At 34.6% G+C, this 21743-nt stretch overlaps 2 protein-coding genes and 1 long non-coding RNA gene across 3 annotated transcripts; all 3 read right to left on the bottom strand.

Annotated features, from left to right (window-relative positions):
- Nucleotides 1–3605: 3605 nt before the first annotated feature.
- On the bottom strand, nucleotides 3606–5656 carry LOC139493071 (cellulase/esterase CelE-like). The gene is made up of 2 exons (XM_071281214.1): nucleotides 5578–5656; nucleotides 3606–4725 (listed from the first exon to the last, which is right to left on the bottom strand). The coding sequence occupies exon 2, from the start codon at nucleotides 4703–4705 to the stop codon at nucleotides 3632–3634; it is 1074 nt and encodes a 357-aa protein (XP_071137315.1). The 5' UTR covers nucleotides 4706–4725; nucleotides 5578–5656; the 3' UTR covers nucleotides 3606–3631.
- A 5786-nt stretch (nucleotides 5657–11442) lies between these two features.
- LOC139492305 (uncharacterized) lies at nucleotides 11443–12554 on the bottom strand. Its single transcript, XR_011656784.1, has 3 exons — nucleotides 12357–12554; nucleotides 11897–12009; nucleotides 11443–11524 (listed from the first exon to the last, which is right to left on the bottom strand). It is a non-coding gene; the product is annotated as an uncharacterized lncRNA (long non-coding RNA).
- A 3368-nt stretch (nucleotides 12555–15922) lies between these two features.
- Nucleotides 15923–17091, bottom strand: LOC139492132 (paraneoplastic antigen-like protein 5). Its single transcript, XM_071280271.1, has 2 exons — nucleotides 16896–17091; nucleotides 15923–16861 (listed from the first exon to the last, which is right to left on the bottom strand). The coding sequence occupies exons 1-2, from the start codon at nucleotides 17089–17091 to the stop codon at nucleotides 15954–15956; spliced, it is 1104 nt and encodes a 367-aa protein (XP_071136372.1). The 3' UTR covers nucleotides 15923–15953.
- Nucleotides 17092–21743: the final 4652 nt, after the last annotated feature.

Here is a 21743-nt window from a genome sequence, read left to right as displayed (position 1 = left end):
CCAGAATAGAATGTTCAAAAAGTAAGATCACAAAAATACTGAACTTAGAGGAAAATCAATTCGGAAAGTTCATAATCACATGGCAAAATCAAATAACAAAACGCATCAAAACGAATGGACAAGAACTGTCATATTCCTGACTTGGTACAGGCATTTTCAAATGTAGAAAATGGTGGATTAAACCTGGTTTTATAGCGCTAACCCTCTCACTTTGATGACAGTCAACAGTTCGTCATACGAATGTAGCATGGTCACAAAAAGTGATGTCACAGGTAAGTTTCTACAAACAGATTAAGCTTGTGATGGTGTTATTTTATGTATTTTGTAACCATTACAAGACTGTTATGTAAGGAATGGTGTAATGTTTTGTATTTTCTAAACAAATCGTATTTACTTCTAAATCAAAACAGTGTAATAACAAAAAAAACCTGTGCATACAGTTTTGATAAGTATAACAGTGAAACTGTAGACTGAATACCAAATTTAATGAACTTGATCAGAATCATATTTGATTTTCATCATACTTAGATAAAGATAATACTCTTTCAATTAATTTAATTGAGGTCTGGAGCTAGCATGTCAATAACTGCTAGTAGTCCTTTGTTAATTTATGTATTATTGTCATTTTGTTCATTTTTTTTTTGTTTTTACCTATTTCAATCCACCATTTTCTACATTTAAAATTGCCTGTACTAAGTCTGGAATATGGCAGTTGTTGTCCATTCGTTCTTGATGTGTTTTGTCATTTGATTTTACCATGTGATAAGGGACTTTCCGATTGAATTTTCCTCGGAGTTTAGTATTTTTGTGATTTTACTTTTTTCTATTCTGACATATGATTTGGACTTTTTTTTAATTGTTTTTTTTACTGCACGTATTGTTGTGTGTTCTTTCTATATTGGCTAGAGGTATTAGGGGAGGATTCAGTTTCTAATAAACTCAGTTTTGAAGACAGCAATCCGAGGCTTTAATTAACATTTAACCTCGTAAGCAAAAATAAGGGCTTAATTTACAGAGAACCGGAAATAAAAACTTGATAGAAAATATTGCATCAAATTTCGTAGAAAAAACATTTAAACTCATGACGACAACGAAAATCTAACGGTTTCATTTCCAGTGAACCGATAATTAAAACTCATCGAGATGACAAAATTTCACCAAGCGTCATGGAAAAATTAGCATCGAATCAAAACTTGTGAAGAGAATATTGCATCAAGTTTGATATAGAAAATAATTCAGAATCAAAACTCACGGCGAACACAGAAAGTGATGATTTCATTAATAGAGAATCGCGTACCAAAAAACAACAAGAATACAACAAACATGAGGAATACAAAGTTAAAAGCTGCAATAAAAATGTGCTGTTGCTAAATAGAATAATTTTACTTTGTATTAAAATTTATGGAGAAGATTGAAATCTAACGGTTTGATTTAATCTTTACTTCGTATCAACGGTTTGAATAACAGTTCATGGTAATAATCAGAATATTTTGCAGGCATGTCTATTTAAATAAAGGCAACAGTAGTATACCGCTGTTCAAAATTCATAAATCTATGACAAAAAACAAAATTGGGGTAACAAACTGAAACTGAGGGAAACGCATTAAATATTAGAGGGGAACAACGACACAACATTAAAATGTAACACACACAGCAACGGACTAAGCATTAGACAAAATCCGATGAGAATAACCAATATAACATCAAAACCAAATACATGAATTTGGGATAGAAAAGTACCGTGACACGTCCTATAGTACACTCAAATATAGGAGAAAACAAACGACACAACGGAAACACAACGTAAAAATGTTACACACACAAAAACGAACTATGATATAACAATGGCCATTTTCCTGATTTGGTACAGGACATTTTTAAAGAAAAAAATGGTGGGTTGAACCTGGTTTTGTGGCATGCCAAACCTCGCACTTTGATGGCATTGTTAAATATAACATCAAACTGACAACATAATAATACAGGACCACAATACAAACAAATAGGAGAACGTATTAGAAACACACGAACAACAGATAACAAAAGGCATCAGGTTTAAAATTCATTACGTCAAAAACGCGCCTCGTCCAAACAAGAATTACCAGTGACGCCCAGATATAAAAGTTCGAAAGTCAAAAAAAAAGGGTGGGGTACAAAGTTGTACAGCTCTGAGGATCAAATTTCAGGATTTAATACGTTCTTTTTGTTTTCCTCCAATATGCGGTTGGTTATGAAATAATGAAGTTTAATTTGATCCCACCAATGTTGTATATGCCTGTTTTAGTAATATATTCGTGTCTATAGTTACATCTTTACATGTATGTTTTTTGTCACTTTTGTGTCGTTTTGCTAATCAAAAGTCTATGATAATGAATCATTTTTACATTTTACTTTACTGGACTCGAGGTCTCTCTTTTGTTTTTGTTGAATGAATTTTTTTTTCTTCAATGCCGTTCGTATTTTTTGTTTAACTCGCTTCCTTTTATTTCTGTCACATCTATTTTTTTCATAACGGTAAAGTATTGACAACATAACCTCGATCAGATGCCTGGTTGCCAGAGAGTTAACGTCATTTTTATTCATTGAAGCAAAAGCCTGAACAATATATCACATAGTATGTGCCCTTTGACTGCATCTTACAAACGACTTAAAAAAATCTGATTGGAAATTATGTTTGTCTGCACTAATGCATCTTTTTTTTTTACATTTGTTTATCCATCTCAACCACATCGTAACCAAATACACTTTTAAAGTAAGAAATAATATGTAGGAAAAATACATTATTGTGGAGGAACTTTTATTCATGAAAAAAGTTACATGTTCATTGGTTCCTAAAATATTCGATTTCAGATATCGGAGAAAAGAAAAGGGACTAATTTCAACTACGAATATTGGTGATGGTAATCATGTCTTGTTTTATAATGAAGTGTGGGACATTGTAAAATAAGGTGTTTAAAAAAAGTAAGAAGTAAAATCGCAGAAATACTGAACTCCGAGGAAAATTTAACTTACGTTTTCTTCTTTCATTTCTAACAGCTTTTACAAAGAAGCAGATTCATCTATGTTTACAAAATAAGAGCGAATGCTACCAGAGGGATATTTAAACTCATAGATTGAAAATAAACTGACAACGACACGCACTGCATTATATGATACGAAAATATGTATTAATTCACATGATGGAAATATAGTGGATATATGACATAAGTTTTAAATATATCTACATAAGATAGATACTGTATCAGGAAACGATAAGTATAACTCATCTAATTCATTAGATAAATCAGCAGATAAGAAAATAGAGAAATAACATTGAATCATATAAGAAAAACCTGATACTATATCAAATACACTATAATAGAGACAACTTTCCTGTGTTCAATTTCTAAATTTTTGACGTCACTGGTGCCTTTAAACTTTATTTTTAGTGAATGTAACACACGTTTTTGGTATCTCACTAGATCGATAGAGGTTTTTCTGTTGTGAATTGTTTGAATGTATTTCAAATTTCTTCGATATTTTTATGGAATATTGAATAAACGATTTAATTATATTACATGTCTTAAATGCTGATATTAGTATTTATAAATAAATATGTGAAAACCATGAAAGAAGAAATGTTTTTCTGAATTCATTACATAACCGATATAATTTCATCCAGAACTCGTGACATATTCAATGTCTGACCTTTGATAACCTGGTCATCTAATTTCCAATCGCTGTTCCTTGTGTCGTAGTAGGTATCAAGAACATTCATCGACCAAGGGATCGGTTTGATTACTTGGACAAAATATTTTCCAAAATTAATGATTTCCGTTTGGTTCAAGTCCCCGTTTTCATTAGCTTGTGGCATCCAAGCACCAAGATAAGTGGTCAAATTGTAAAATGATGTAAAATAGTTGGCATATCCAATGGCAGTCATAACATTGCTTTTTCCAAAATCGTCGCCAGTCCCAGACCAATATTTCTGACCTGGACTTCCGTCGTTTTTTAGTTTTTTATTTGGTCCGGATGCATAGATATGCCACTCTGCCATCATATAAGGATCGTTTTTATAAATGTTTTGGTCGATTTCTTCTAACCCTTTTGCAGTTTTCTTTGGAGAACCTAGAATCAGCATCCGTTTATCATTCTTTCCGCCGGATTTTCTTATCTTTTTTACGACAGCAGATGTCCAGTCGTTGTATTTTGCTGTGTTTTCTCTGAGACTTTGTGCGCATTCATTTTCACATGAATCGACTCCTAGTTCTGTAAATAGGTTGAATGAAAGTCTGTAGTCCTTATCTTTCAGCTTTTCAGCAACACTAGTCCACCACTTCAAATATTTGGTTCGATGTGATGTAGTAGCGAAAGCTTCGGCCTCGTGATGGATCCAAGAAACTATTGGAGCAATGTTCGTAGCAAGACAATCGTTCACGACAGTCTCTAAATTGTCCAAAAAGACAGCCATGTTCAAATTGTCAAGATCTGCTCTACATCTTAATCGTACATTTCTAAAACCTCGTTCATAAATATCAGCTAAGTTATTCTTATTGTATTTCTTGAAATTGAGGGTTTTGAAATAATTCGTGGAAAATCCTTGAGCTATCTTTTTTTGGTATTTAGTTGGTGTATATGGGTTATGTCTGGCTAAAGAATCTTTCAAACAGAATGCACATATGATAACTAATACCACAATTGTCATCATCTTAGGATGTATCTGGAACATTATAACGGATTCTTTTGGTGCTGAAAAACATACAAACGCATAAGTATTTGAGCTTTTGACATTTTATGACTTTTGATAAGAACTTTATCTAGAAATTGACAAAAGTGTCTGTTGAAATCAAAACTTTACGACAGAAGAGATAATTTCAGCTTCCGAATTCTGACTTTTTCATTTCTAAATCAAGAGTTCCAAATGGTGAAGTTGAAATTATCACTTTGTAAATTTTACAGACGCCATCACGAGTGGGTTGACCGTAATGGAATATCCGTTTCACATGTGATTTGGATATATTTCTTATGTCCTAACTACAAAAAAAAAAAATGTTAAATCACAAAAATACTGAACTCCAAGGAAAATTCAATTGGAAAGTCCATAATCACATGGCAAAATCCCGTTCCCATTTCACGAATATGACTTACCGGCTTTGTAATACAATTAACAATACGACGTATAACACATGTGGAGCAGGAGCATGTCATATCATCCCAAGTTTTTGGTGGGGTTCGTGTAATGGTTTGGAGCATTTTAACCTATTGTGTCTGTTTGGTTTGTTCGCACATCGTTGTCAATAAAATAGAATTTGATGCGACTGTCATTCAAGTGAGAGGTTTAGCTAGCTGTACAACTAGGTTCAATCCACCATTTTCTACATCAGAAAATGAATGTACCAAGTCAGGAAAATCAAAGTTGTTATCCATTCGTTTGAAGTGTTTGAACATTTGATTTTGCCATTTGATAAGGGATTTTTCGTACTGAATTTTCCTTGGAGTTTGGATTTAGGAGTTTTGTGATTTTCTATTTTTCTTTTCATTTTGAATGTTTAAATATTCATAAAAGTATACCTTGTAAAATATATAATATAAAACATTTACCTCTTGTTCACAAAATGAACTTGCTTCCCACTCCAATAGAGACCCACTGTCGACGTTGATCACCACTGGAATGAAAAGGAAAATGCAGAACACAGGACTTTATAAATATGTTCAACTTATAAAAGAACACGTCACAAAAGTCTTTTACATAAAGAGGAACTGTTTTGTGTTTAAATGCATCAAGCAAGAGAAATCTAAATTGTAATTTAAAAGGTTTCAGTTTCAGATGAGAAACCACTAATTGGCAATTAAAATGAAATATTGGGAATGAAATAAAAAATAGTTAAATCTGTATTTATCAAGCCAGGCAAAAATGTCTGAGAAAGTCATTTAGAATTTAATCAATGCGATGAATAAAGAAAAGATATAGATATCCTTTGATATCGCTTAAATTAACTTGAATGAAAAGGTATGTTCTGAAGGTTAACAAATGACTTCATAAAATGGGATTGATAAAATATTTACCTATATCATATTCACTAAATCTTTTTTTTTTAATTTTCAAACACTTTTTATATTTTGTTTACCAAATATGCTTGTTATATATTTTACTTCATAAAACCAAGCTTTTCTTAATGTATATTTTTTACTTCATGAAACGAAGCTTTTCTTGAAAACGCATGTACCAAGTCAGGAATATGACAGTTGTTATCCATTCGTATGATGTATTTTTTGATTTTGCCATTTGATTTGGGACTTTCCTTCTTGAATTTTCCTCAGAGTTCAGTATTTTTGTGTTTTTACTCTTTTTCTTGATGTGTCCTTTCAATATTCCACTAATTAGTAGTCGGCTGCTAATATTAATTTATGTAAACATTTCTTGAAATACAATTGTACAAAAGTTTTATGCCTTGTGTTGTTATCAATCGAGTATACTTCTTTTTAGTGACTTGAGGATATATCTAAATTCTTCTGTTTTATGTGTTCTTGAACAAGAGTTTAATAAACTTTTTAATTTGTCGACTTCTGATTAGATACATAGTATGATTTGTATATATAGGAAAACATTTTTTTTTAAATTGTAAGGAAATAATTCGGACCAAAATCATTTTTTGGTGCAATAAGAAAATAGTGTTTTTGGTGACAATTCCTTCAAGAAATGTGGAAGTGTCTTAAGAAAACTAATACTGCCTCTATCTTTGACTGATTAATTTGATTGTTTGAAAAAAATAAATAACCGATAAAAACATAAGTCATTTATCATAACTTTTCAGTTTGACGAATATTATTTTGATTTGTCTGTTAGGCCTTGCAAGTTTTGTCCCTTTAGTCCATATTTTTAGGTAACATTAAGAAAGTGTAGTATTGAAAAGTTATGATAGCAGAGGCGGATCTAGCCATTTTTCAAATGGGGTTCCACCTATATGTCCCCATTCAAATGCATTGATCGTGAAGAATTGTGGGCTTTAACTGTCAGAACCCCCACCCCTTCTGTGGATAGCTATGTATTCAGTACTGATTCTGGCATTCCAAAAAAAAGCCGATTTCTTTAAATTTGAAACACTGACTCACGAAGTGGGTTAATGCAGCTCGCGAGGTGCCCTGTCGGCTAGAGGATTGAGCCGCTTAAGCCTCCCCATCCACCACCCCGAGCAGGGTTTCCACTGGGTCAATTATTTTTTTCGCCACCTCTTTCGCCAAAACAATATATTTTTCGCCACTTTATTATTTTTTTCGCCAAGTAACATAAATATATTTATCGTTTAAAAGTTACCTTTTTTCTACCCCTCCCCCTCCCTTAAATAAGATGATTTTGCCCCATTGTGTCTATGATTATTCCTTCAAACTTATTTTAGAGTCTACATGTTAATGAATAAACACTTAACATTTACTTAAAAACAACAGATTTTTTTAAACTTGAAAGGGAAAAATATTCAATGTATCTTAAACAACTGTTCTAAATGAGGGCCACTATACTTTTAACAATAAAGAAGATATAAGTCCTGGAATATAACAAAATTAATGGACATGTTTTGATCATATAATACCAGTAAAGTTCGTAGGGAAAGTTTCTTTAAAAGAAAAATACAGATGTGCCCTTTTGTACTAAGAAGTGGTTTTTACAACAAAACAAAAGCTTTTATCACATGAAATTGATCCTTCATTGCATGTGCAGTCATTACATTGAAGGGTTATTCTCATTCGAGGGGTTGTTCACAACCTTTTGGATAGATTTCTTCATAAAGATAGTTTTCTTTTCCTGACCATCGTAAATGAAAAAGTTGAGACGTAAAACTATGCTTGAAACGTGTGTCACTCAAACGACTTTAAAGTAGTCTCCCTAATCAATTACCTATATTAAAGTCAAAGGATAATTAAAGTTTTAAATCGGATATTTTTCTTTCTTTTGAACAATTTTCGTCACAACAACAGCTTTTTTTTTTAATTAGTCCTTTGTTGTCGATAGCTATAAAATGCAATCAGCTGATTATTGATTTTCTGTCCAAATCTTAATGAGATCAAGATGAATTCCGAGTATTGTCTGATCGGGTAAAGTCCGAGAAACTCGAAAAAAAAGTAAATAAAAAAGATGGAGGAAAATAAATCGTTATATATATTTCTTTCGCCAAATTCTTTCGCAAATGACGAATTTTTATCGCCACAATTATATTTTTTTCGCAAATTGCGAAAATGGCGACCGCCAGCGGAAACCCTGACCCCGAGGCTCTGGGATAAAATGGTGCAAACCTGAATGCTGGCATCTCCTGGCACTAAATTTGAAAGCTGGAAAATATCATTGCACAGTTCATTCTTTGAATACAAGTCTAATTTATGCAAAAAAAAAAAAATCAAAGAAAAGTAGAAAATAATATAATATACGAGTATTTAACAATCCATGATAAACCTGAATCATCCTGTTTTCTATGTATTTGTTCTGGTCTAGGTTAAAACTTCTCATTTAAAAAATAATAATGAATTGATAGTAACTTACAAAATATCAACATCAATAGTATCACATTCAATGTAGCTATATTCTGCTTGTCACATATACACATATCGTGAGTGCGTTGATATTGAAACCAAATTTGATAATAAGATCCTTCAAATTTGAGTAAAATAGTCATCCAAAAATTCAAGCATGATGGTCTTTACTTGAACTATAGAATTTGGATGATGGTCGTAACCGACACAAGATGGGATTAATCTCGAAAGGTGACGGTAACTCGAGTATTTAGACGAACTTTTATCAAGATATTTTCGAAGTACTTAGCACCGATAACCATTGTGATAAACTCAGTTGACTTATATCGTTTACTAGAAACAATATAATTTTTTACTCTGATAATGGTATACAGAAATTAAGTTTTAAAACAATTATTAAACAAACACAGTTCTGATATATTCCAAATGATCATCATTTAACCGTAACAGTGAACACTAATTAAGCCAAATAGTCTATTAGGGTTGAGTATTTATATATTGTTACTTTACGTTAAGGAATCAAATTGATCAATACAAAGATGAAATTATCGAACATACAATTTTGAACAATTTTTATTTTTAATCAGCTATTTCAATTCTTATAAACCATTGGCCTTCAAATATTCGGCTGTTGGTCATTCATGATGAAGGTAAATTCACAAATGTGCTTCTGAGTTTTTAACGTGATGTCTTAACTTTTTATCGCCGGATTGCATGCCGATCATATATTCACTGAGGGTAAATGTGATCTACGTAACTGCAGTTATGTATATTCAAAGATGACAGACAATGTTTGTGGTCAATTTTCCTTTTGTCAATTTTGTAATAATAATGCATTATTCATCGGTATTTCGTGTCTTCTATGACGTATGACTCAATTTGAAAATGAAATTCTCAGTGTTTATTTCATAACTCAACCGCTAAATGAAGAAAACAACATTCTTATATATGGAACTGGAAATATTGATATCCGTAACTGATTTTATTTCTAAACAATTCTATCATGATTGAAATGAAATAAATGTCTCCGTTTAATAAAAGTGTAATAAATATGAATCAGAATTGTTCTTCGAAGTCTTACATTTATTAATCATTGGGAAATGTTGACCAGGCTACCAATTCTGTATTCAATATAGTAATCAGAATGCATAGCGAGGTAGAGGACGGATATTTGGTAGCTTATTACAGATGAAATATATAAGTAAAATTGAGAACGGACAGTCCTTCAGCAAATAAAAAAAAATCTAAATCTCAAACACACCGAACAACTTGAAAACAATTGTTCTGTTCTTGATTTGGTACAAGTGTGTTATATGTCGCAGGAAAAATGGGACACCAATATAACATCGACTTGGGATGAGTGGATAAGTCACCATAAACCCATAAACTAGTCGTGGTAATGCTTGTGGGCCATTTCTGCATTTAATGAGTCGTCCAATTTATAAATATTTTATTATATAATCTGCCTGCGGTGACTTTAGTCTTCCGCCTTCATGATTGTAAAAATGACCAGTGACTCTTGAACAGTGAAATTGTATTAGTATATATGGTTAGTATTGCCGCGCTTTGAGCTCATGCATAACTCATGCTATTTGAATATAAATATATATCATTTAAATAATAATAAAGAATCGCTTTAACTTTCTATTGTATTAATTTAAATATTGAGTACGTAAAGCAAAACATAGCGTATAAAGCTATAGTTTATTTTAAAATACGCAGCGCAAAACTATTGTCGTCAATCGTCAAGAAACATGAATATGAAATATGAATATGATATGAATGGAAAACATATAACACTGAAAACACAAATAATATGAAATGCTTAATAGTGAAATAAAATGGATAAATATATCCGGTGACATACACCCCCTCCTACAAAAAGTTTCGTCTCGAAACTATATCGAAACCAATATATCAAACCTTGTACAATAATATATGACACTTTTGAAATTTGGGCAACCTAGATGAGCATGCGGCAAACGCCTCTATACCATATAGCAATGACCAAAATTCAAGACACTTCAATAGGATTCACAAACAAATAACAACAACAACAAAAAAAATATCAAGGAAGAAAGATTGTCCGTCTGTATTAGTAAACAAAGTTTTAGACTCTGATAAAACAGTGGACGAAATCACAACTGACGACCAAGTTGTTTCAAATGCTTCATCTGAGAATTCTGATTCTGATTCAGAAGAAGAGACCAAGTTGTTTCAAATGCTTCATCTGAAAACTCTTCTTCTGAATCAGAATTCTCAGATGAAGCATTTGAAACAACTTGGTCGTCAGTAGTGATTTCGTCCACTGTTTTATCAGAGTCTAAAACTTTGTCTACTAATACAGACGGACAATCTTTCTTCCTTGAAACTACATTTTTTTTTAACTTGAGCATTATCAATACACTGAGGGTTTAAAATGGGAATGGAAGTAATGGGAAGTAAAATATTCCTATGAACTGTTTTACGACCTCGACCATGTTCCTGTCTTATAATATAAACCGGGATATCAGAATCGGGTTTTGAAACTATAACATAAGGTTGTTTACCACACTTTTTTCCCCTCTAAACGCTACATTTTTAAGTAGAACTCTATCACCAGGCTCCAGTACTGACTGTCTGACTTTCAAATCATATCGCGTTTTATGACGTCTCCCAGTCCTTTCGGCTGATTTTTCAGCTGTTTTATAGGCAAACTGCAGTCGTTTTTTTAAATCACTCACGTATGCAGAGTGATCTTTTGCAACATACTGGTTTGGGTTACCTATAAAAGCGTCAATGGCAAGCCGCGGGTGCCAACCAATCATCAGATAATGTGGGCTGTATCCAGTTGTATCGTGTTTTGTTGCATTATAGGCATGTACTAACGGCGCAACATACACTTTCCAATTGGATTTCTTTTCATCATCAAGAGTACCCAACATGTTTAATAAAGTCTGGTTAAAATGTAACGGGGTATTTTGTAGGCAAATACAACATTAACGATGTTCTAGGGATCTTTTCTTTAATACACAATATTTAGACCCTACAACATATAATAACAAATAATAAATATTCACATGACAAGACAGTACATGTAACATATGGGCAAAGGGGAATAACTACAATTCATACTTATTCCTTAAATATCTATATACTACAATAAGTACTTTAAACACAAATCTAACTCTTTAGTTAACTTTCCAATACAATATAATTCATATGTATCTCATAATAATACATCTCAAATCTCTTAATGAGTTGTCCATTTTATAAATAGATTTGTATACAAAGTATACAAATTCTGACCAACATAAATATATCACATAAACTACACTTCACATAAACAGACAATTACTTAAATAAAACATTGACAACACAGACATTACAAACAGACAACATAGAACACAATGCTTACCATGTATATGGTACAAAGGTCAGTGTACTAGCTGGAAGCATCACAGTGCTGTACGTGTATATAAAATCTGAGCACTACTCATATGACAATTTGACAAGGTATTAATCCATATCCTGAATAAATAAAAATATAACATTCATAAGTCCAGTGACAGGACTATTTCACTAATTAAATAAAATACACAACTACATCTAAAATATGTAGTTTCAGAGTTCTGTATTATTCAAATACCGAAGTTATCTGTCTTTTACTTTTATTGTAACTTTATAATATTTAAAGTACTAGAATGTTTTATATTAAAATGTTTAATATGACTCTGTGTTTTTATAAAATGATTTAATCTTTCACTCTTTCATACTCCAAATATTCCTCCATTCAATACATACAATCAATCCTTTCACAAAGTATTAAAATGACATACTATTAGTTTGTTAATTAGAAATAAGGTTAATCAACTGACCTGAATATAAGAATATTGAAAATCCAAGAAGTATAATATAAATATTATGAATGTCAGAGTTGAATATATCAAGCAGGTAATTTTTACTGCATTCCAATATGTCTGCAGTCTAAATCTACCAGAAACAATGAAAACCTATAGTAAGGCCTATGGCCTGAAAATTGACCAATCAAAAGGTTAGAATTTTCCCTCCAAAATGATATGACAGAAAAGAGGTTCACCAAAGGGAAAAGAGAATGATACTAGAACAATAGTGCTAGAAATAGAAACAATGAGTAACTAAACTATCAAACACTGCAATAAAATTAATAATCAACAATATCATATTTTAATATATCAATCAAATATGACTCTGCCACAAAAACGCTCGCACTGACCATTCCCTTGCGGGTGATACGGTGTAGTGCGAGATTTTTTTATGCCTGCTAATCTACACAGTTCCTGAATAACTTTACCCTCAAAATTTCGTCCCTGATCACTGTGAAATCGAGATGGAAAAGAATAGTGCTGAATAAAATTTTCCCATAATGCTTTAGCTGTAGTTTTAACGGACTGATTTTTCGTAGGTATAGCTTTAGCGTACTTCGTAAAATGATCAGTAATGACCAAAATATTCTCATATCCTCCCTTTGACTGCTCAAGAGTTAGAAAATCTATACAAATGAGCTCCAAAGGGTAGGAAGAACATATATTTACCAATGATGCAGAATTCCTGCACTTCGACTTTCTGAGTATGCAGTTCTGACAGTTCGAAACTTTCCTCTCCACGTCTCTATCAATACCTGGCCAAAAGTCACAAGTGATAAGGTACGATCGCGCCCCTGGTGGCCTACATCGTCGTGTAGAGCAGTCAGTACTAGTTCATGGTAAATAAAAGGTAATACTAGTTGAAACATAGCTTCATGATTAATGTAGCTTTTCCTATATAAAACCTTATCTTTCAGACAAAGTTTATCCCATTCTCTCAATAATCTTCGGACAAGATCCGTCTCATGAGACATCTGACGCTTAGTGAGTCTATGACCGGTTATAACTAAATCAATAACTCTACTTATGCATGAATCTTGTCTCTGCTCATACGTCCAATCTATATCAGCGAATTTGGATGTATCGGCCAAAATCTCGCTATCGCTGTCTATAAACTGAATATCATGTGACAAACATATAGTTTCAATAGCAGGGTTTGTATCTGGAGTTAATACTATAGATTTGCAAATAGCCTGAACTACGTCACTAAAAACTTCTTTACAATCGGACGGAAGTCTAGAAAGAGCGTCAGCGTCAACATTTGACTTGCCTGTTCTATACACAATGCTGAAATCAGTTTGACAATGAAGCAACCCATCTATGGCCGGTAGCATCTAATTTAGCTTTACCGAGAACGTACGTAAGTGGATTATTATCCGTTCTAACGGTAAATTTGCTACCAAAGAGATAATCATGAAACTTATCAGTTACAGCCCATTTAAGCGCCAAAAAATTCGCTTTTATGGGCTGGATATAATTTCTCTGGGCCACGTAGGCTACGACTAGCGTAAGCTCTGACCCGTTCTTTACCCTCCTGTTCTTGATACAAGACGGCACCTAAACCGGTACCACTTGCATCAACGTTTACAATGAAAGGTAATGAAAAATCTGCATATGCAAGAACTGGTAGGTTTGTCAACTTTTCAATAATAAGATCATCAGCATTCTGTTCCTCGGGACCCCATTTCCAAGGACTAGGCTTACTAGACTTCTTCCGTTTAGACCCAAGGTTTTTCTTGTTCGTAGGGTGTCCAAGAAATAGGTCATTTAGAGGCTTTGCAATCTTAGCGTAGTCTCTAATGAATTTCCTGTAATAGGAAGTGAAACCTATAAACCTACGAAGTTCCTTAATGTTCTTTATAGCTGGCCAATTTTGGACTGCTATAACTTTCTCTGGGTCGGTTTTGATACAGTCGGCGGACACTATAACACCAAGATATTTAATCTCCTTCTTAAAAAATTCACACTCGCTACCCTTTAGTTTCAAGCCGTGGTGTTTAAGACGACTAAACACAGACTCAAGCCTAACAAAATGGTCATCTATGTTACGTGAAAACACCACAATATCATCTAAAAATACCAAGCATTCACGTAAATGCGCTTCTCCCATGCATCTTTCCATCAATCTCTGAAACGATGCTCCTGCGTTTGTCAGACCAAATGGGAGCCTATTAAACTCATAGAACCCCAAAGGACCTAACGAAAACGCGGTCTTATGCTTGTCTGACTCTTTAATGCCCATTTGCCAATATGCCGACCGAAGGTCCAGTCGTGTAAAGTATTTAGCTCCAGCTAGACAATCAATCGTCTCGTCTATGCGGGGCAAAGAATAACTATCCCGAATTGTCTTCTTATTTAAAGATCTAAAATCTAAACAGAAGCGCAAAGAACTGACCTTCTTCCGAACGAGAACAGCGTTACTAGCGTAAGGACTGTTTGACTCCCTTATACAGCCCGCATCCAACATTTCACGTACATGTTCTCTTACCTCATCGAACAATGCGGGTGGAATACGCCTGTAAGGTTGTTTAAAGGGTTTATCATCTGATAACTGGATCTCGTGCTCCATCAGATCTGTGAGCCCAATGTCAGTGGGGCCTTGGGGAAAAATAGACCTATACTTACTAACTAAACCTTTCAATCTAAGTTTAGTGTCATCAGGAACATCGAAATTCTCTAAGTTAATTTCTAGAGATGACAACTCTTGATCAGACAAAATACTTTTCTCATCCTCAACAGCGCTTTCAGCACTTTGAAAATCCACATGACGGACAACCTTAACATCATTCAAAGAACACAAGTGTGTTTTAGGTTTTATGACCATAGTTTTGGCAGTCATGTTAAATATTCTAACTGGGACCCGACAAGTTGACCCCTTAACGTTTACTACCCGTTGGCATACTGACACATCTGACAAGTCATCTGACAGACTCTCAGTCACTACTGTACATGCTTCTGGTTTCTTCGACCTTGCTAAACCAGATACATTTAAGACAGATAAAGGTTTGATCTTGATAGGATTTTTATTTGTAGAGTAAACTTGACCTATTGCTTCATCTTTGATAGAATTAAAAGCAATATCCCACTCTCTTGGGATCTTGTCTATGTTAGTTTGCTGTCTACCAACCATAGAACATGAATCTAACAATCTGATAACATTTGTACCAATAATAATAGGTACATTTTTGTTATAATCAGTAAGAGAGACAACCAACAATGGTATCATAAAATCTTGCTCTACAAAATCAACCTTTATACTAGCTTCTATGTAACCTAAATACGGTAAAGTGGTACCTCCTGCCACACTAATTGATAAGCTAAAGTCATCTAAACTTTTCAATTTAGGTGGAGGTGTTAACTCATTCATCATACCTTCAGATATTGTTGATATCATGGACCCTGTATCAATCAAAGCCTTACACTTTGTATTATTAATGTAAATAAAAGATTCATTTGCTAAACCAATCATACGTTGAGCAAGAATGCTCTGCGTACGAGTATCAACAAGTTTGGGACTAGGCACATTCTCAGGCCTATATAAGTCTCTGGTTTGTCCCTCAACCGAGACCTTTACCCGTTTAAACCCCTCGTCTGAGAATTATAATTCTGGTTTTGCGGTTGGTTTCCTGTATAGCCACGGTCACGCCAGCCACGGTTATTAATGAATCTACCCCTTCTATCAGACCCTCGATAGTTCCCGCGACCTTGGCCACGAAACTGACTATTTGACGAACTTGTATGATCATCAGGTTTACTTTCTTTTAATTTCTTTAACTCCCTCTCAAATGATTCCATTCTAGTATTCAAGAGCTTCATGGACTTAATCATCTCTTGCATACCTGACTGTTCAACAACCGCAGGTTGATGTTGAATCTTATTGTCAGAAGCTGAGGCATAATTTGACAAGTCCAATTCAATAGATCGGATCTCTTTTAATAACTGATCAAACTTTTTAACAGTATCGTATTTATAACGACTAGCGTTTTTCAAAAGGGGATCTCTGAGACCTGACCACAACTTTGATCTAAGCATGTCATTTTTAGCTTGCGAGTTAATTTGACCTTTTTCAAGAGCTTTCTGGGCAATATCTTCAAGTCTTATACCATAATCAGCAACAGACTGACCTTGTTTCTGAGTTTCCATGTAAAACTTTTGAAGCAATGCTTCACTACTGAACACATTACCATATATACCATCTAATTTTTCAATAATCTGTGTGGGTGTAGCCCCATCTGGGAGTGATAACAATAAACCCCTAGCTTTACCCTTTAGGGACCCTCTTATACACTGCAATAATATAGTATCTGTATAATTACCTTCCTGTATAATACATTTAACTTCGAACTTCCATACGTCAAAAGACACTTCACTCTTTTCTTCCCCAGAAAATACAGGTATCTTGGGTTTTGCATATGAAGAGTTTGAACAAGAAACGGTTGTATTATTACCAAAACCTGCAGCATAAGTTGCCACTCTTGCTATAGACGAAGACAGGTGCCAAAGGAGGCTTACTATGAGCAGAAGTTCCCTTTATAGGAGTACTATGTCCAAATGATACATGCTTCTCACTACTTAATTTATCAAACTCATCTGATGTTACAACTCTAAAGCTTGTATTATGATTCAAAAACGCAATCATTTTCTGAACCTGTTCTTCTGAAACCTTAGGTTCAGTTTTTAAACCTTGTTTTGACTCCGCTTCAGCCATCACTTGTACTTTAACCAACGACAAAAACAACACCAAATAAACAAAACAAAACAAGGACAATACACATGAATGAAATGAAAATGATGTAATGATGATGAACTTACTCATATGCTGTAACTATTAGTGCGTAACTTGTTAAATCAGGTGCGTGCTCCTATTCATACACAAACAATAATCAAATCTTTCAAACATCAGGGTTTCACAGTCGTAAATTCACTATATATAAAGCAGTTGCTGACATCAAAGTTGACAAATGGTTGTTGTCTCACCATGAAGTAGCGGTACGTTGTTCCGGAACTAATTTCTTGAACTTGACTGTATAATAATAAACGGCAAACGCCAAATACTGGTAATGACGGACCTGGGCTTCACAAGACCATTCTAGTTATCAAATGTAGAAATCTACGTTGGCAAAACCATATAAAGTTGGACCATCTCGGGGAACCACAAAATGTCGCAGGAAAAATGGGAGACCAATATAACATCGACTTGGGATGAGTGGATAAGTCACCATAAACCCATAAACTAGTCGTGGTAATGCTTGTGGGCCATTTCTGCATTTAATGAGACGTCCAATTTATAAATACTTTATTATATAATCTGCCTGCGGTGACTTTAGTCTTCCGCCTTCCTGATTGTAAAAATGACCAGTGACTCTTGAATAGTGAAATTGTATTAGTATATATGGTTAGTATTGCCGCGCTTTGAGCTCATGCATAACTCATGCTATTTGAATATAAATATATATCATTTAAATAATAATAAAGAATCGCTTTAACTTTCTATTGTATTAATTTAAATATTGAGTACGTAAAGCAAAACTTTGTATAAAAGTGACACCTAACATCATCGTATTCCAACATCAGTCTGAATTCCGATAGCAAAAAATCTTATTCGGAAGACTCCGTATACATACTATAAGTATTATATTGTAATTATATTACAAAATATTGATCACATGATGCTAGTATTACTAGACTTGCAATTGCTTTACATCAATCCGACAGTAATATAATGTTTCGGCGGCTTTTGTCTTATATGCTAATGATAAATGTATAACATTTATGAAAGGGTGAAAATAAAAATGGAACCCAACATCCACATATTCCAACATCCTTATTTAACTCATGTCAAACATTACTTAACCTGTCTAAGGAATAAAAATATTTCATTCCTGGTGATATTTTAATATATTCTAGAAAATCACTAGAACTGACTGAATAAATTTATAGAATTGCTTGCATCCAATCCTACATTAATATAATGTTTCGGCGGCATTTTTATAGATTCTAAAATGGGTTTTAGATATAGGCCCGCCATCATCAGGGATTGTCCTATATTTCCTAATTTTGAATTTTAGTTGATGTTAGCAGATCTGCTAAATTTTTGTGCCTTTTATATGCTATAATAGGTTTTTCTTTGAATATCTTATTGCAAATCACATCTTTTTGTAATACATGCCAATATTTGATGATATATTTTCCCAGTTTTTTTATGCATGGGTTGTATTTTGTAGATAAAACTACAGGAATTTCCTTTTTTTGTTTTTTATAAAGTTTTCTCAATAGAAATTTTCTATCCCTTGTTCTTGCCTCATTTACACAATTATCTATCTCTTCCTCCTTGTATTCCCTCTTAATCAAGTTCAATTTGAACTGTGAAAGAATTTGTTCTAAATCATCTATATTATTTGTGTTTCTGATGATAACCCCCTCCCATTCGCAAAGGGTATACAGTGCATTTCAAACTTTATTCACCCCTCGATGAACAATTCACCCCTGTAAAAACTGTATAGCGGGCTACCGCGGGTATAGGTACGTGGACGGCCTTGTTAGCGGGCTACCGCGGGTAAGAAGGTACGTGGTCGACCTGATAGCGGGCTACTGCGGGTTAAAAAAAAATTAAAAAAAAATTAGCGGGCTACCGCGGGTAGAAAAAAAAAAAATTAGCGGGCTACAGCGGCTGAGAAGGTACGTGGTCGACCTGATAGCGGGCTACCGCGGGTAAAGGTACGTGGACGGTCTTCCTAGCGGGCTACCGTGGGTAAAGTTAAACCTGATAGCGGGCTACCACGGGTAAAGGTACGTGGACGGCCTTGCTAGCGGGCTACCACCCTTTCGGTCTACATTGCAATACATAACGTAGTTTTCAAATTATGTCCCTGCGGTTTAATTAATTATTTTTTCGTTATAAGAGATATCGTCAAACGGTTTGCTGTGTTATAAAGCTAGGAACCTGACCTTTACGGGGCCGTATTAAAATTAAAAATATCTGCTGCGGTATGGAAGTTATGACCATGTGGGCCCACCCCTTCGGTATAAATTACAAAATGAATTTTGCGAGTCAGAGCGGCGTGGACCTTATAAGGTCCTTTAGACGGAGTAACCCCTCCCATTCGCAAAGGGTATACAGTGCATTTCAAACTTTATTCACCCCTCGATGAACAATTCACCCCTGTAAAAACTGTATAGCGGGCTACCGCGGGTATAGGTACGTGGACGGCCGTTCTAGCGGGCTACAGCGGGTAAAAAGGTACGTGGTCGACCTGATAGCGGGCTACCGTGGGTAAAGGTACGTTGACGGCCGTGCTAGCGGGCTACCGCGGGTAAGAAGGTACGTGGTCGACCTGATAGCGGGCTACCGTGGTGTACGTGGACAGCCGTGCTAGCGGGCTACAGCGGGTAAGAAGGTACGTGGTCGACCTGATAGCGGGCTACTGGGGGTTAAAAAAAAAAAAAAAAAAATAAGCGGGCTACCGGGTAGAAAAAAAATTAATTAGCGGGCTACCGCGGCTGAGAAGGTACGTGGTCGACCTGATAGCGGGCTACCGCGGGTAAAGGTACGTGGACTGTCTTGATAACGGGCTACCGTGGGTAAGAAGGGACGTGGTCGACCTGATAGCGGGCTACCGCGGGTAAAGGTACATGGACGGCCTTGCTTGCGGTCTACCACACTTTCGGTCTACATTGCAATACATAACGTAATTTTCAAATTATGTCCCTGCGGTTTAATTAATTATTTTTTTCGTTATAAGAGATATCGTCAAACGGTTTGCTGTGTTATAAAGGTAGGAACCTGACCTTTACGGGGCCGTATTAAAATTAATAAAGGGCTGCGCTTTAGCGCATAATACGCCCGTTGCTCTTTTAACTTGTCTTTTATTGGAAAATTCCCCCTTTTTTAAGCATAAAAATTCATAACAAGAAAATGTGAAATCTGAAATTTATAAAAATTGAAAGGGAGTTTACATCAATAGATATAAACAATTCACCAAAGTTTCATGGACATTGGTGAAAGCCTTTTTGAGTTATTGTCCGAAGTGTTAAAAATCCCCCTTTTTTTATGAATAAAGCCCCATAAATCCAAAACTTAAAATCTGAAATTTATAAAAATTAAAAGGGAGCTTACATCAATAGATATAAACAATTCACCAAAGTTTCATGGACATTGGTGAAAGCCTTTTTGAGTTATTGTCCGAAGTGTTAAAAATCCCCCTTTTTTTATGAATAAAGCCCCATAAATCCAAAACTTAAAATCTGAAATTTATAAAAATTGAAAGGGAGCTTACATCAATAGATATAAACAATTCACTAAAGTTTCATGGACATTGGTGGAAGCCTTTTTGAGTTATTGTCCGAAGTGTTGAAAATCCCCCCTTTTTTATGAATAAAGCCCCATAAATCCAAAACTTAAAATCTCAAATTTATAAAAATTAAAAGGGAGCTTACATCAATAGATATAAACAATTCACCAAAGTTTCATGGACATTGGTGAAAGCCTTTTTGAGTTATTGTCCGAAGTGTTAAAAATCCCCCTTTTTTTATGAATAAAGCCCCATAAATCCAAAACTTAAAATCTGAAATTTATAAAAATTGAAAGGGAGCTTACATCAATAGATATAAACAATTCACTAAAGTTTCATGGACATTGGTGGAAGCCTTTTTGAGTTATTGTCCGAAGTGTTGAAAATCCCCCCTTTTTTTATGAATAAAGCCCCATAAATCCAAAACTTAAAATCTGAAATTAAAAATAAACGAAAGGGAGCTTACGTCAATAGATATAAACAATTTACCAAAGTTTCATGGACATTGGTCAAAACCTTTTTGAGTTATTGTCCGAAGTGTTGAAAATCCCCCCATTTTTATGAATAAAGCCCCATAAATCCAAAACTTAAAATCTGAAATTAAAAAAAAACGAAAGGGAGCTTACGTCAATAGATATAAACAATTCACGTAAGTTTCATGGAAATTGGTGAAAGCGTTTTTGAGTTATTGTCCGAAGTGTGGACGACGGACGGACGGACAGACGGACGGACGGACGGACGGACGGACAACGGTATACCATAATACGTCCCGTCCCGGGCGTATGAAAATATCTGCTGCGATATGGAAGTTATGACCTTGTGGGCCCACCCCTTCGGTATAAATTACAAAATGAATTTTGCGAGTCAGAGCGGCGTGGACCTTATAAGGTCCTTTAGACGGAGTAACCCCCTCCCATTCGCAAAGGGTATACAGTGCATTTCAAACTTTATTCACCCCTCGATGAACAATTCACCCCTGTAAAAACTGTATAGCGGGCTACCGCGGGTATAGGTACGTGGACGGCCGTTCTAGCGGGCTACAGCGGGTAAAAAGGTACGTGGTCGACCT

Source organism: Mytilus edulis, chromosome 10, assembly GCF_963676685.1.
Source record: "Mytilus edulis chromosome 10, xbMytEdul2.2, whole genome shotgun sequence".
Classification (NCBI taxonomy): Eukaryota; Metazoa; Mollusca; class Bivalvia; order Mytilida; family Mytilidae; genus Mytilus; species Mytilus edulis.
Note: the sequence above shows the minus strand (reverse complement) of the source record. Positions and strands in the feature narration are given on the sequence as shown.